Below are 16784 nucleotides of genomic sequence, written 5' to 3'. Positions count from 1 at the left end.
GGTCTCCTGACATTGTTTTTCCCATTGCATTTTAGAGTCCTGTTCATACGTTTTACTTTCTCTGAACTCTGGGGGTGGTAAGCCCCAGAGTTATTCCTAAGTCCTTAGCCACCAACTGTACCACTTCAGCTGTGAAGTTCAGCCCATTATCTGAACCAGTAAAATAGGTATTCCAAACCAAGGGATGATTTCCTTTAGCAGGCACCTGGCTACTTCTGGGCTTTCTCACTCTGAGTAGGGAAGGCTTTTACTCTTCCTGAGAAGGTGCAGACAAATACCAGCAAATATTTATATCTTCTGGCCTGTGGCATCCCAGTATTGTCCACAATGAGGTTTTCAAAAGGAGTTCCTCCAACACTGCACCTAGGGTGGCACTCCTGGCCCTTGTCAGGGATTGTTTTTGGCACATACCTCTCCCATGTCCCTGAGAGCTTGGCATAAAATGCCCCAAGGTGGGTCTCGAGAGCTGTTCGCCCTGAGTGAGTTCCTTCATGGAACTACTTGACAAATGTGGGAGCTAGTGATTCTGGAATTGCAATATAGTCATTGGCAAACTTCCTCCATCCATCCGGCAGGAAACTTTCTCCTTCATTCTCAAACCAAGCCTGTTCTTGTAAAGTATACCATGGGTCCCATTCAGATAAAGGGCATGGAACAAGGCAGCTGTCAGTGAGTCTGAGGTTTGTCCTCCTGTGAGGGCTGCTTGCCTGGCTTCCCTATCAGCTTTTCTGTTTCCTTGAACAGCTGTTGTCTCCCTGTTCTGGTTCCCTCAACAGTACATGACTGCTATTTGCTTAGGGACCCATACGGCTTCTAGCAGTTCCAGAATTTCTTGTCCATACTTGAAAACAGAGTGGGGAGCTCAGACTGTGAGTTCTTGTCCCAAAGTAAGTTTGTCTGCTTCAGCCATCAAGATGGGAGTGTGGTCAGCCTCAGGAAACTGCATCAAGTTGCTTTGATAAATAGGCCATGGGGTGGTGGCAGGAACTTAGCAGCTGGGTCAAGACTCCCACAGCTGTCCTCAGTCTCTCAGATACATATAGGAAGAAGGGCTTCATCACATTTGGCAAGCCCATAGCAGGGGTGTTTGTGAGTGCCCTCTTAATTTCTTTATAGGCCTTTTCTTGCTTCTCTCCCCATATCATGGTTTCCCTTCTCCTCACTTTGTGGCCTCATAAAGGGGTTTTGCAAGGAGAGAGTATTTGGGGATCCAGATCCAGCAGAAACCTGTAGCCCCTAGAAATTCTCTAATCTGTTTACAGTCTTGGGGACTGGAATGGAACAGATGGCCCGTTTCCTCTCAGGGCCCATTCTATATTGCCCTTGTGATAGGTGAAACCCGAGGAATTTGACAATATCTTGGGAAATCTGAGCTTTCTTTTGGGAAATTATAGCCTGCCTTGCACAAAACAGAGAGAAGGAGGCAAGTTCCTTCCATACAGTCCTCCTGAGTTGGTCCAGCCAATAGAAGGTCATCTACATACTGAAGGAGTGTGCATCCATGCTGTTTGGTCAAGAAAGCCTTTAGGTCGGATGCCAAGGCAGTTCCAAAGATAGTGGGAGAGTTTTTGAAGACTTGTGGCAACTGAATCCAAGCCATCTGTCCCTTTTCTCCATTACTAGAACTTTCCCATTGGAAGGCAAAGATGGCTTGGCTCTGTGGGGCCAGGCAGATGCAAAAAAAAAAAAAATGCATCCTTAAGGTCCAAGCAGGTAAAGAACTTTCCCTCAGCTAGGATAAGGCCCAAAAGTGTGTACGGGTTTGGGACCCCAGGGTGTAAAGTGGCAGTTGCTGAGTTCACTGTACAGAGGTAGTCTGTCAGGATGTTTTTGGATCCCAATTTGGGCCTTGTGAGGAATGTAGTATTGCCTCTGGCTAACAGAATAGCTCCTGGCTTTAATTCTACCACCACCGGAGGTATGTTCTGAGCCAGTCTGGGGAGGGGTGGTGTTGTCCTCAGCCTTTACTTCTGGAATCTTAAAGGGAAGCTCAGGCATCTCAGGAATCTCTTTCTTAGAGTCACAGAGTCACCATTCCTCCTCCTGTACAACCATGAGAGTTAGAATCTTGGCTTCAGGTCCTCTCAGCTTTAAGGTAGCCATGCCATCAGAGTCAAAAGTTATCTGTGCCCCATGGCCACAGGGCAATCAGGAAGGTAAGGGAACTCATGTCTCACTTCATGCATTCCAAGATTGTATTTAGAGTCAGAAGAAGCTGTCGGCAGTCTGTCCAGGTGGGCTTATGAGTTGGATGATGGACTGCATTAGATCAATCAGAGCCTGAGGCTTTTCCATGAAGGAGGAGTACAGTGGCACATAAGGAGGCGAGATCTCCTCAGGGTTCCCTGCTAATAGGGGTTTCTCTGGCTTTTTACATTTTTTCTTGCACCTGGAAGTTTTTGCCATCCTGGCTACCATGACCCTACATGCTTTCTCTAGGTGGGGCTTTAGCCACATGGGCCCACTAAGGAGTGCATCCTGCCAGCAGTTAGTAGCATAAGGAGACTGATCTGGGTGTCCAGGCTCCTCTTCAAAAACTCTATTGACTATGACCTTATCTAATGACCCATCCAAGGGCCATCCACACCAAAAGCAGGCCAGTCTATTTCACAGAAGGTTCTAAGCTTCTCACGAGTCATCTTGACTTAGTTATCTCCATTAAATCCCTTCTTAAAGTTCTTAAGAATGTACCCTAAGGAGGTGTTCTTACTCTGACATCCTCCCATTCCTCCCGTTACCAGACATCAAGACAGACAGAGATGGAAGGGTTGAGGGTTGTGGAGAGGAGGTTAGGGGTCCTCCTCTCTGGCACACAGGGGAAAACAAATAACACCATTTGCTTTGGCAGTCTCCACCTGCTCTCCTCACGGTCTCTTAGCTGCAGTGGAACCATATAAGCCCCAGACTGCAGGCTCTGTTAGGGCTTTCCGTGGACCATATGAGTTCACACAGACCAGCGGCTTAGGACTCTGTATTCGCTTTACCACTGGGCTGCGTCTCAGGCTTGCACTTTCACATACTCTCATAGAGCACAGTACTTCTACCCCACTCCCTGAACCTGAGAGACACTGTTTCACCCCAAATGGTGGTTACTAGGGTGTCTCACTGGGAGTTGATCAGACTCCCCTTCTGCCTCTTGAGGCAGGCCTGAATTCTAACCCAGGTTCTTACTAGTGTGATGAGTGGGGCTTCCAAGTTGGTTCCTGAGCCTTCCTTCAGAGAAGGTTCTGAAACTCATCTTCTCTGTTTGCTGGGAGAGAGGCTCCCTCCCTTCGGAGCAACACAGTCCTGTGGCGCCTGGGAGGGGCAGCCCTCCCAGTGGGCTGGGGACACTGAACTGGTGATAGGAGGTGAAAACACCACTCTGAATCCCGGACGAGCTTCCAGAAATGTAGGACAGTGCAGACAGAGGTGGGGCACCAAAGCCTTCGGGAAGCAAGTTTATTAAGTAGGCCAGCAGCAACTCAGCTGAGCCCCAAGAACAGAGGAGGCCTTCCTTATATACCATTTACTGTGGGTAATAGAAATGGGGGGGGGTTCAGCTTATCCCATACATGCTCACATATTATTTCACTGGCTTTTTTAACGTTTGGGGTGAGGTGACCCTTCTCTGGTCTTGCCCCAGATGCTACTTGATATTCTTCAAATCTGGTTTTTTGTTTTACTGTTGCAGTCATCTCTTATTATCTCCCTCATTGTTGTCATTATCTACCTTCCCCCTCCCTGCCTTCCTGCCACATTATCAGTATTTAAATGTGCCTCCTTAACCATTTTTTCATTAGTGTTTATATTTTATGAGTTTTCTTTCTGGAGGACAAGATTGGGGAAAGTTTTTTTTTTTTTTTTTAAGTAAAATCTAGAGTTTGTCTGAGTGACAGTGATTTTGAAGTTTGACCCTCCATGTGTACCACTGGCAGATTTTTTGGAAGTTACTGATTTACTGCACTGTTTTTCTTATTATTTATCTGAAAATACTGAGAAGAATTATAAACAATGTGAGGTAATTGAGATTTGTAAGGTTTTTTTTTCCTTTTTGTCTGTTCTGAGGCTTGAACTCAGATCCTGACATTTGCTCATCAAGTCTCTACCACTTGAGCCATACCCCCAGCCCTTTTTGCTTTCTCTATCTTTCCTTTTTTGGTTTGAACTCATGGTTTGCAAATCAGGCACTCCACTGCTTGAGGCACACCTCCAGTCCACTTTGCTTTGCTTACTTTGGACATGGAGTCTCATGAACTATTTGCCTGAGCTGGCTGGCCTCTTCTCAATCTCAGCCTCCCAAGTGGCTAGGATTACAGGTGTGAGCCATCGGTGCGTAGCTTGCTTTAGTTATTTTTCAGGTAAGGTTTGGCAGTTTTTCCCAGGGGCTGGTCAGAGACTGATCCTTCTGTCTGTGCCTGCCTCCCATCCATCTGGGGTCACAGGTGTGTGCCACAATATCCCTTTTGTTGGTTGAGATGCTCATGTTGGCCTTGAACTTCTATTCTCAAGTCTCACTCTCCTGAGTAACTGGTAGTATTGGTGTGAGCCGCTGTGCCTGACCCTCCAGATCTTTGTAAGGTCTTTAATACCCTGAAATAATTAACACATTTCTAACCTAAAGCAAATCCCCAATGCTGTTAAAGAAATATAGATCAACTTTTTAAATACAGGTAATGATATGCTCAATCTTACTACTTGCATATTTTTCGGTGTACATTGCATGTTAAGCAGTATTTCTCATTTTCATTTTGTAATAATTTTTATTATAGTTTGTAGTTTTTTTGTTTAGGATTAGTGATGAAGGGAAATTATTCTTAAGGGATGTTACCTTGAGAAGGCCTGTTCATGTAGGTGTCTTTCCTGTGATGTTTTCATCCATCAAAGATGTTCATTTGTCAGGTGAAAGAAAAATCTTATTTCAGAAGGCTTAGTATATGGTTGAGGTGATTATTAATAGAAGAGGATGAAAGATTAAGTAACATGAAATGATGTTTGGGGAAGGAAGAAACTTGAGCCAGAAAGGGAAGAGAAAACATATATAGCATTTTGGAATTATGCCATATAGAGATGAAAGAGGGCCTCCCAGAAGTAATTTGGCCAAGCTGCCTACTAAAAACAACAATCAGCTCTGTAATAATTTTAATAGATGGAGACAGGACAGCATTAGTGATGGGAAATTCACTGTTTTGCCTGAGTCTGTTCCATTGTTGGCTGCTTATTACCTAATATTGTATTACTAAAAAACATCTGCCTTCTAGCTACCTCCTTCCCCGTTTCTGGTTCTTCCCACTGAACCTACAATAATTAAATCTAATTTCTAATTTTTCTTAACATTCAACCCTCCTTTGGTATCTTAAAAATGCTTTCTTGACCTGCTCCCACTTGTAACTTTGCACACAAATCTATACTATACTTGCTCTTTTCTGAGTTCTAAATCTGATTTTGATAGACCCCCATTCATTAATGTGGTACCTGGGACTAAAAGTAACATTCTGCTTTGTTACCCAACTATAGTGTGTATACCCGACTACGAAGACTGCTTTTCTTCACTCTACTAGTCTGAGTGATAGGAATTTAGGAATACAGGATGTTTTGCTCTTGTCACTTTGGTATCAGTTTTATAGATCATTCACATGACTTACTTATTTAGCACTAATGTGTAAGGGCACCCATTTGTATATCACCATGTCGGAAAAAAGTTATAGATAGAAATGCAGAGTCCAACAAGGTTGCTAAGTGAATGAAATGCAGTAAGTTTGCCTCTGAGTGAGACCCAACATTATCCCCTTAACTTTCATAAGCAGAATTTAACTTGTTTCCTCTTTTTACCCTTTTTTTTTTTTTTTTGTGGTACTGGGGTTTGCACTCAGGGCTTCATACTTGCTAGGCAGGCGCTCTGCCACTTGAGCCACTCCACAAGCCAACTTTTTCTAACTTATTTTATCTATCTCTTTTTTTTGTTGTTGTTTTAACTGCTTCATGACCGAGTTGGAGAATGTAATTAAAATCAGTCTCCCAGACTCCGCAGAATCAGAAACCTGTATACACTTAAGGATGGAGGGTGAAGATAGAGATAAGGATTGTTGGTATTGCCAAGATTAAGGGGCTACATGTGTACTAGGAAGTTGGAAGCTTTTCTAAATCCCAATTTCTGGCATGTTACAGTTAGCTCTTTAACTATCAGCAAATACCTTAGCCAGGAGTGCAAAGAATTTGTTGGGACCAGAACCTATTTGGAAGTTCAAACAAACAAACAAACAAACCAGAAATGGTTTCCAGCAGTTCCCTAATTACAGTGAGAACTGCAACATAAAGTTGCCAACTTCACTTGTGGAAAACAGTTGCCAATAGATAGAATTTCGGCTTTGAAGTTTTGACTGAAAGTTTGCAGATTTATAGATCTTCTTTATCTTTTCAGTACTATCCTCAAAGATGGCCTCCCTCTGAATAAAATGGCTAGGAAAATAAGACCAAGAAAAGGAAGTTTAAAAAAAAGTTCAACCTATGCACTTTCTATAAGAGATGGTATACTTTTTCTCTAAACGTATAATGTAATGGTTAAGAGCTTGATCCAGTAAGTTAGGCTACCTGGGTTCAAATCTTTACTGCTTTATTTCCTAGCTTGAGCAGCTTACTTAAATGCTTTCGTGGTTTTCTGTCTGGAAAAGGAGATCATGATGAGGTTATTCTGAAGATTAAATGAGATAATACAAATAAGTTCTTAGAATAGAACTCATACTGAATTATCTTTGTAGTTTAAGGTTATCAGTCTGTTATGCTGGAATTTTGCCAGAAGTGTATGAGTCTTTATTCAAATTAGGAAGGAAACAAATCTCAGTAAGTAAATAGTGCTTTCTCAGCTGACCTTCTAAATTATTATTTTTTTAAATGTAATCACCTCCACTCAAAAAATTACTACCACCCTTAGTAAGGAGCTTGGATCTCATCTCTTATATTCTAATATAAGTTATAGTTTTTATTTGGTAAGCAATCAGGAAAAGTCTAGCAAGGAAAAAAATGTCATCAAATGCTAGCAATATAGTGAAATTGGTTTTTAATATAATGTAAGACAGGTCAATACCTCAGTAACCATAGTTTATTAAAGGCAAAGAAAATAAGTGTGCCTTCTGAATGACTAACACGTACTAGGTTCATTTTTTAACGTTATTAATATAAAACTGTCATAGACCTGAATTTCTGTGGCATGTATTTCCATTAAGACACCCCTCTGCAAACACACAGTTATCAAACTAGTGAAAATAAAGCTCACCTAACAATCCTGATTTATTGCTAAATTTTTTGTATCAGATTGCCAGCTCTAGTATAATAATAAAATTCATAGATCTTATTTTTTTTTTATTTCTTGAGAAGTTTTACAGCTATCATAAAGGAACTCTGAGATTATGTATAGAGAGGAAAGGATGGTTTAGGACAATATGTTGTCTTTTAATTTAAATATGTATATTTACAGATCTAAATAAGAAAAAGTTTGGGAGGATCAATACCAAAAATATTAACAGAGCCAGGTGCTGGTGGTTCACTCCTCTAATCCTAGCTACTCTGGAGCCAGAGATCAGAAGGATCATGCTTCAAAGCTACCCTGGGCATATAGTGTACAAGACTCCATCTCAAAAATACCTCACACATACAAAAAAAGGACTGCTGAAGGGGCTCAAGTGGTAGAGCCCCTGCCTAGCAAGCATGAGGTTCTGAGTTAGAACCCCAGTGCCACCAAAAAAAGAGGATTAACAGTAGGCGTCTTTGTTTTTTGAGAGTTGAGGTAGATATTGGGGTTTTTTTGTTTTTAAGTTATCAGTATTTTCATATTTGCTATTTTTCTGTTGTCAATTACTCATAATTTGAAAAACAAATAAAGGAATATCTTTTTACCTTGTAGATGTGAGAAACCCCTGACACGATTACATGTCACTTATGAAGGTACCATAGAAGGAAATGGTCGAGGCATGTTACAGGTGGGTGAATCTCGAAAGAGAGAGAGTGTGTGTGTGTGTGAGAGTGTGTGTGAGTGTGTGTGTTTGTAAGACTCTCTTGTCAACCTTCTGACAGCAAAGGGAATTGAAAAGCTGTTTATTTGTCTCTTAAACTGATTTAATGCAAAGAAGCATGATAGCAGAAGGAAGAAAAACACCAAACAGATCACTCTGACAGTTTGGTAATGTTATTTGCCAGCATATGCTCTCTGTTTCTTACATGTACCTCCTTAAAAAGCTTTTGACAGGAAGTCCCAAGATCTGGACAACATCAGTCTTCTTGGTTCAGACATTGATTGAAGATTGGCAGTGGAGGAAGTTCCCAGGGTATGAGCTTGACAAGCTATCACCAGGCAGTTTTATTCTCTTTCTTTAAAGACCCTTGCTCTGCTCCAAATGATGACCAGTTTGAGGTGTTTTTCTATGACCGACAGCCTTGTTGTTTAGGTCTAGGAAGCAGGTATTTAAATCTGATTGAATAGAAAGGCCTCTCTTCTATAAATAACAGCTCTAAGCCCATGAGTTAGCTATGCTTTCTGGTTTTTCCCTCTGTTAAAGAATGGGTAATCCTGCTTATTAGCCTTTGTTATTAGTTTCTGTCATACCTCAAAATTTTATAAAAATTGGTTAACAAGCTGAGTGTGGTAATAAACATACGTGATCCCAGCATTTTGGAGACTGAGGCAGGAGGATTGCAAGTTCCCAGACCACATGTCCCTGACTCAAAAACAAGCAGACAAAAAATAAACCCATGTGTCTGGCTTTAAAATATTTTAACACCTAACCTGAGCATGTATTTCCTTTTGATTTATAGTGATTTTTTTAAAATTCACTAATCAGAAACAAAATGTTAAATGTTTTATGTTTTATCCCCATTCATAAGAGCATTACAAACTTAGTTTTCTTTGAAAGAAGCCTGTGTGTCATATTGTTTGTACTAGGAACAGATCTTAGATCCTTGTTTGGTTCTTATATTGTGTTGGACGCTAAAGAAAGCAGTTGTCAGAAAATAGAGTGATTTAACTAGATTGATTTATGTAGTTATTGTGTACATATGCTTCATTATCTGATAAGTCAGGTTCCTTTTAGAGTGGCCTTTTATTTAGACATATTTGTAACTAAAATCTTTAAAGAGACACTGAGTTGTTTTTTTTTTAATCACGTTCTTCCAGTGATTGCTTGATCTTGTAAAACAATATACTTGGAATAACTAAGTAGATAGTATTTCCATACTTCTGTTAAAAATTAATTTTTATACAATCATATGGCTTTTCTTCTTAAAAATATTTTTTAAATGTGCTTTAAAATTGTTTCAAGTGAATATCTGTTTCCTCCATGTTCCTTTCTTTATGAAGATTTTTCCTACATTAAAGTCTTAGATAAATCATGGGGTCATCATAGATGTGAAATAAGCAAAACTACTGCTAGTTAGCACCACAGGAATGCTGACCTTTCATTACATTACAGTTCAAGAAAGAATTATTTACTAACAGTCAAGGTTGAGCTTTTTCCCACTTCCCTGCAATATATTGTAGATGAAATATGAAGCCTTGGTAGATTAAAAGAATACCATGAAGGCTTCTAGCACTATAATTGTTCTTCTTATCCAGGAGACCAGGGAATATTGTATTGCAATGCTCCAAAATTCCTTGTGTAGCATATAAATTACATTATGCTGAATGGCAACAACAGCAAAACCTCTCTGAGTTCTATCATTTCTCTCTTTTCATCAAGTTATAATCCAGAAGCTGAGTGATTTAAACAAGTAGCTTTAAAGTAAAAGACTAGGAAAATGACTCGCTAAACATAAAGAAGCATTCATATGCTTGTTTTAATGTACTGGAACAGGTTTGTCGCCTGTTACTGAAAGCCTTTTAATAAGAACTTGTTTAAGTACTAGAAACTTTGGTTTTCTTAAGGGCCTCTGCTTTTACTGCATTTATTTCTGTGCACGCCTTTCAACTAATGAATGTTGTTGGCCTTTTATTCAAAGTGAACAGTAGCATGCACATTGTGTGTATTTCATGATTTTTATTAGGTAGCACAAAAGTTGGGTAGAACTTGTTTCAGTTATGTACCTTATTCCAGTCAAAATTAAGTTAAGCTATCTCAAACCTCCTTGGCTTCTAATTTGCATTCACCTACATTTGTCGGCAAGCAGCTGGTCTTTCAGTTTTTAAATGCTGTCCATTTCATTTCTGACATCGCTGGATCTCCACTCTTTACTTGGTCTCTGCCCTATTTGAGGTCCTACAAGTACTTGTCTAAACTATTCAGTAGTTATCTAGCTAAACTCTTTGTTTTTAATTTTACTTTCATTTTGCTTTTTCTTCAAAATGTAGCCTGAATTATCTTACTAAAACACAGGCCCAGTTGTTAAATGAATTTTTCTCAAAACCTTGAGAATTGAGTAAAATTTTCATAGACTCCAGACCACTGTATCACTACTTGTAACCCTCAATATAATGTCCTCTACATTGCAGGCAACATGAGGAACCTGTTTCTACTCTCCTCATACAGCTGTTTACATTTGATTTTCCCTCAGCCTAATAAGTCAGCAAACTGGATTGAATGCCCTATCCTCTTGTAAAATTCCAGTATTCTCCCATGTTCAGATTTTAGTTAATTCTATTATTTGGGAAGTACCAAATACATAATGATAGGTTCATCAATGATCATCTGATTTTTCTGCTTATATACCTGACTTCTACGTAGATGGCAACACTTACGAGAGCAGGAGCTACATAATTCTTACTTGTTTTTATATCTCATGTTTTCCACTCAGTATAATGCTCAGTAAATATTGCTAAGTTGAACAGTTTTAGCCATGAATCATCCACTGCCTTATATGTGGTACATGACTAGCTCTAATCAATCACCAAAGCTATTTTTCTGTAAAAAGCAAATAGTAACTGGGTATTTTTTATGGCATTAATTTTAGTACATAGAAATACATACCCAGATACATGATTCACTGTAGTAAATCTTTTCAAGAATTTATAAATGGTATATTTCTGTACTTTCTAAGTTCTTCTATGCTAAAAAAAAAAAAGAGTACTTTGCTATCTTTTTCTTTTCACATATATTTTTACATAGCAAATGACTCATTCTTGTTTTACTCAGATTATCGTTTAGTGTGCATTCCCTTTAGAGAAGATGAACATGTTTTATAATAGTAAAATATGCTTATAATAGTTTGAAAGAATATAAGCCTTTGTTATAGTACTTAGTGAATTCTGTTTTGTGTGTATGACTGTGTTTGTACACAAGTTGTATGTATCTGTAATCTGATTCTTCAGAATAGTCCAAGACAAAAATGGACATCATTTCTTACATAAACTGAAATAATATTAGCAGGTTTAGTTTGCATTTTCTTCAGGATTGTGCTGTTACTCTTTATCAGTGGGGAATTGATGATCTCTTTATAGTACTCTACATGAAGCTTTAGTAGGGCTAGAAGTCTAACTCAGTGGTAGAACACTTGCCTGAGCCAGTGGGTATGACCCACAGCACTGCACAAAGAAAAAAAGTATGCTTACATGTAGGCTAATCCAGACTAAATTAGAAATATTAATTTAGTTGAATCTTTGTTTCTTTTGTTTTTTTGGTGGAACTGGGGTTTGAACTGAATTTTGTACTTTACTGCTTGAGTCATGCCTCTAGCCCATGAACCCTTGTTCTTTTTCTGGATTCTCTTCTTTCTTTTTTAATGCCCCATTTGGTGTGTTGTGTATGTGGTGGTGTGCTTTTTTTTTTTTTTTTTTATAGTTCGTTATGTTCATGCAGTTTGGAGCTTGGGGTTGAATTTAGGACAAAAATTTCATCCTTTTATTCTTCCACAAGGAAAAGCTTACACCAAAAACAGTCAACTAGTTCAGTTATTTAGGACAAGTGTTTGATTGCCACATTATATAAGAAGGATTTGATGATTAAAATCATATGAAATACTTAAAGGAAGGTTAAGGAGTGAATATGAAGAAATAACTTTGAAATCTTCCCAGATGAAGACCCCCTCTAGGGCCACAAACAAGGTTTATAAACAAGAGTTCATATAATAAATAATTTTTTGCCTAAAGGCTCCATTGTCCAGGTTCCTCATTCAGTTAAGGGATCCAAAGAAATGCAGAGATGTTGACTGTGGTGAATGGAAGGTGTGCAAGCAACTATAATCAATCTTCTTTGGGAAGATTACTAATTTAGGGACTGGTTTTCATGGAAAAAGAAAAGAAGATTTGAACCAATAGAGCATGAGCATCTTTTATCATACATGTAGGCATTTTAGACCATGATTTAACCTGCCACATTTTCCCAAATAGGTGGATTTTGCAAATCGTTTTGTTGGAGGTGGTGTAACCAGTGCAGGACTTGTACAAGAAGAAATCCGCTTTTTAATCAACCCTGAGTTGATTGTTTCACGGCTCTTCACTGAAGTGCTGGATCACAATGAATGTCTTATTATCACAGGTTAGTTTTGGAACTCTGTACAACAAAGTAGTTCTCCCCATTTATGAATGCCTATCATGAGCGTAGAGGCTTCCTGGGTATTAGTTCAAATATTTTAATTATACTTGTTTTTAAAAATTATAATAGTCTTATTTTCTTAAACTGTCTTAAGTAACACATTTTACTACCCTATCCTTATCTTTTCTTTTTTTTTGTCATCTTTGGGGAACAAGGGTAAAAATTATTCAGTTTCCTTTCACTTTGAAGTTTTATGATATAAAGTGCTCCGAAAAAGAAGATACTGATAGACCTTTTAATATATTTTATGTTGTTTTTTTCCTCCCATTATATTTCAAAAAGTGATTTGTTTCCACTAAAAATAAGTTTTAAAAAAAGTTTCAAGTGATTTGTTGTATTCAATATAAAGATTAAATAAGTATAAAAAGCATTGTAACAATATTTGGAGAGAAATAGTACAATACTGAGTTTTATAGATGAGAAATAGCCAGTGGCTAATGCCTGTAATCCCACCTACTTGGAAGGCAGAGGCTATAAGGGTCATAGTTTGAGACCAGACCTGGCAAAAAGTTAGCAAGACCCCATCTCAATAGCTGCGTGTGGTATCATGCACCTATGATCACAGGTGTATGGGAAGCATAAATAGGAAGATCACCAGCCCAAGCAAAATCTTAAAACCTTATCCCAAAAGTAACTATAACAAGAAGGGCTGGGGGCGTAGTTCAGGAGACAGTGTTTGTTCCTGAGTTCAAACTCCAGTACTACACACATTAAAAAAAAAAAAAAACTGAGAAAGCTATTAGTAATTTTATGGTTACCCTAATTTCTAATCCTAAGGAAAAGTGTGATTATCTTAATGCTTCTCCTTGATTTCTTTAAGGTAATTTAGAGGACAGGGAAATATTTAGTTGAATTTATACTTTATGTTTGTAAAGAATTCTTTTAAGTTTCTTCAGAGTAACAAATCACTGTGTCATGGTATTTTCCTGTGAATGAGTTAAAAAAAAAAAAAGAATGCTTACCTTTACCTCTTAAGAAACTCCTAATCAACCACCAGAGCTAAATTAAACCTGTTACTCAAGTACCTGAACAAATAGTCCCATGTAAAGGCTCTCACAATGTGTTATCAATTGCTGATACTTTTTAAAAATTATTATCCTTGTGGAAATGGATTTCTCTTTTTATCTTGGAATCTGTTGTTGCTTTGAAATTAGTATAGGAAGCTAAATACTCCTTTGGATTGAAAAATTGGGAGTTTTGTTATTCCCAAAGTTTACAGTGGGAGAGAAGTCATAAACCCATGAGTTATATCAGGTGAATATGACAGATAGGAGAGAACCAAGGGACTTCTCAGGCCTTTCCTGAGCATTTTCACAGCCATACAGGTGATTGTTCTCATTCCCAGGGATACGTTAGAACTTTTCTAAACCTCTTGTGGCCATTGTTGCTTAGCGTTTTCTTTGAAGCTTTTGGTTAGCCTATTATTTGCCCTAACTGATAAGTACCATCTCAGGCAGCAATATTATTTTCTTATAACTCATGCAGATTAGGCTTTTCACACTGAGCAAGGACCAAGTTCAGTCAAGTAAATTCAGCTTTCTGAATGAGGTCTTCCAGGGGACCACTAAACAAGTCTCATGGTGATCGTTCTCTGAGAATGGGGATTTTTAAGGAGCTTCAGCACTCTTCTCCCTCCTCTGGTAGCTGCTGGCAGCCACTGTAGTTAGCACAGTTTGTTCTTAAGGCTACCTCAGAGTTTGAGATAGTGGGATTGGAAATAGGGCATATTAAAATACAACAAACTTGCTAACAGTTCCTGGATTGCTTCAAGATTTGGTTACTTTCCACAGTTGATTCTCACAAGTGTCCTCATTGCTTTTTTGGAGGGGAGATTTCAGAGGTTTTTGCTCCACCACTTTTGCTGATGTCACCTTACTTTTTGTAAGCACTACTTGGTAAAGATGCTTTTAACAAGTTACTCCACATCATTTAAACATCCTGTGTTAATTCTTAACCTATGGGATTTTCTCATTTTGGTGAGTTTGTCCCCAGCCTAAAAAAGGTTCACTCTGGTCTCTAATTTACCTGTAGCCATTGTAAAATGAGTGGAAAACTGCAAATCTATGACTCACCTTCCAATCTGTAATTACCTCAAGCTAAGGACATTTGGGGTGACTTTTAGCTCAGCATTTCTTCCTATATCCACTTAACTTTATTATAGTACCTCCTAATTAATATCTGTGATGTGATGTTTCCTTAATGGAAATGGCCATTTCATCATCTGTTTGATGTCTGGATTTCTGCCATCTTCCTTCTTAGGAGACTCTTTACCATGCACTGCAATCTATCTGCCGGATCAATTCCATTCCCTCAGTGATGCATCCAAGCTCAATGAGCTAATGGCTGTGACTGTGCTGCCTGGATCTGTAGAAGAGTTTGAGGATTTGGAAATAAATTAAATTTATCATCATTGTGGGACATCTGGTTGCTATCAGACTTTTAAATGAATATGAAACAGGTCATACAAGTAGGCAAATGCTTTTATCCAGACAGTGTTATCCCTCTGCTGTGATCCTCCCTGTGGCAGCCATGAATTAAAACCTTTCAGTAAGTTATGGGTGGAGGGAAAAAATCCTCCAGTCTTTCCTTTTCTACCCTCCCCCCAGTGTGTTTGTTTCTCCATGACACACCACAAGTAGCTTTAATACTAAAGGGTGTTTATGTGTTCTATGGAGTTATTTTTTTGTTTCTGTTTGGTGAGCACATAAACAGATGCCTAAACATGAAATTTAATGAGCAGAGGACTAGTGTATTTAACATAAAACTTGTATTGAATCAGATTATTCCAAACATCACAAGTCCTTAAATCTTTTTTTGAGTGTCAGCAGAAATAATAGAAATTACTACAGATACACACCATTGCTTATATTCTTGGTGCCATTTTCCCATTGAGTTACAAAACTAGGGTGTCTATCTGTACAGAAGCAGCCCATTGCTTAAAATGACAGTAGCCTGCTGGGAAAGATCCAAGTTCAGTTGAAGTTTTCCTAAAATGTTTGGAGATTAAAGATTTTGTGCCTTTCTAAGTTTTTATTAATCATGCTACCTACTATATAATTACCATTGTATGAATGACACTAATAAAAGTTGGGTAGCTGGAGGGCCAGCCCTTGATAGGTAGAATCTTTTAATCTCCAAATAGTTTTCTGTGTTCATTACAAACTTTTATTCCTAGCAAGAAAAATAGAAATGTTTCTTACTAAGTCTAAAAGCTTATGAAGTTGTCATGAACTCTTTATAAGATTGTAATGGAATTCTTACTAATTTTTGCTTAAGTGAATGTCTGTCTTGAGACTATGAAGTGTTACAGGCCTTCTGTAGAGAGATCTGTCATAAAGTTCATTTATTCTTCTGTATCATTTGCTGTAATCACTTTTTACCTTTACATTTTCATTATAGCTTAATAATAAATTTGAATTTTAAACACATTTAAGTGATCTGTTTTTCAAAACAGTTGATATTATTGTGAAAGTTATCTACTTAAAAAATCCAAAATTGAACTGGAGAATGGCTCAAGCTGTAGATCGCCTGTCTTCCAAGTGCAAAGCCCTGAGTTCAAACCAAAAGAAAAAGAAATAAAGCCCTATATTTCATTTGTTTACAGCAAAACATTTTTTACTTCCTATACTCAAAGGAAATAATGTCTAACCCTGTTACTCTCAGGAGAGAAGACCAGAATCATCCTTATGTAAAGTAGAAACACGATCATTGCTATTCATATCAACCACTTTTTTTCTAAAAGACAGATTTGTTTTCATGATTAAGAGATCAGAGTTGGCAGTTTGTTTTTTATGAGTAGAAAAAGTGAGGCTTATCTCCTGCTGAGCAGAAAACAGAAAAGAACCAGAGTGTTCCTGCCTTTCTAGGTTCCCTTCTGGCCTGTAGATGAGGTCACTTGTAACCCCTCTATAAATAGAGTCAAACATCTTTGTTTTCTCTGCTGCGTTACAGAGTTGCGTCTAGTGACATCAGTGGTTTTGAAGGATTTTTGACTTACTTGGTTTTTTAAGCAATTCTTTGAGGTTGAAAACATAAGAATTATTAATAACCCTGAATTTCCAATGATAAAGTCAAATGAGGTTTGATTATCAAAGTGCACCAGACTAGTAAAAATTTAGATGGGTCTCATGTCTCCTCATCTTGCATGGCGCTCTTTTTTCCATGCCATGCTGTCATTACAGATAGGAATTTTTTATATAGGTTAGTTACATAGTAACTATTAAATATTTCCAGATTTATCATTTTAATCTCAGTTAATGCAGTGCTTTTTTTTGGTTTTTGCTCATTGAG

The 16784-nt window shown here is 38.1% G+C and overlaps 1 protein-coding gene across 2 annotated transcripts in view; it reads left to right on the top strand.

Moving 5' to 3' along the window:
- The window catches only part of Parg (poly(ADP-ribose) glycohydrolase), a 141270-nt gene that overhangs the window by 85464 nt on the left and 39022 nt on the right, over positions 1 to 16784 (top strand). For both annotated transcript variants that reach the window (XM_074079414.1, XM_074079413.1), the window contains exons 12-13: positions 7880 to 7955; positions 12290 to 12437. In XM_074079414.1, coding sequence (XP_073935515.1) covers positions 7880 to 7955; positions 12290 to 12437 — 224 coding nt within the window. The remainder of the gene's footprint in view (positions 1 to 7879; positions 7956 to 12289; positions 12438 to 16784) is intronic.

This window comes from Castor canadensis, chromosome 7, assembly GCF_047511655.1.
Source record: "Castor canadensis chromosome 7, mCasCan1.hap1v2, whole genome shotgun sequence".
Lineage (NCBI taxonomy): Eukaryota > Metazoa > Chordata > Mammalia > Rodentia > Castoridae > Castor > Castor canadensis.
Note: the sequence above shows the minus strand (reverse complement) of the source record. Positions and strands in the feature narration are given on the sequence as shown.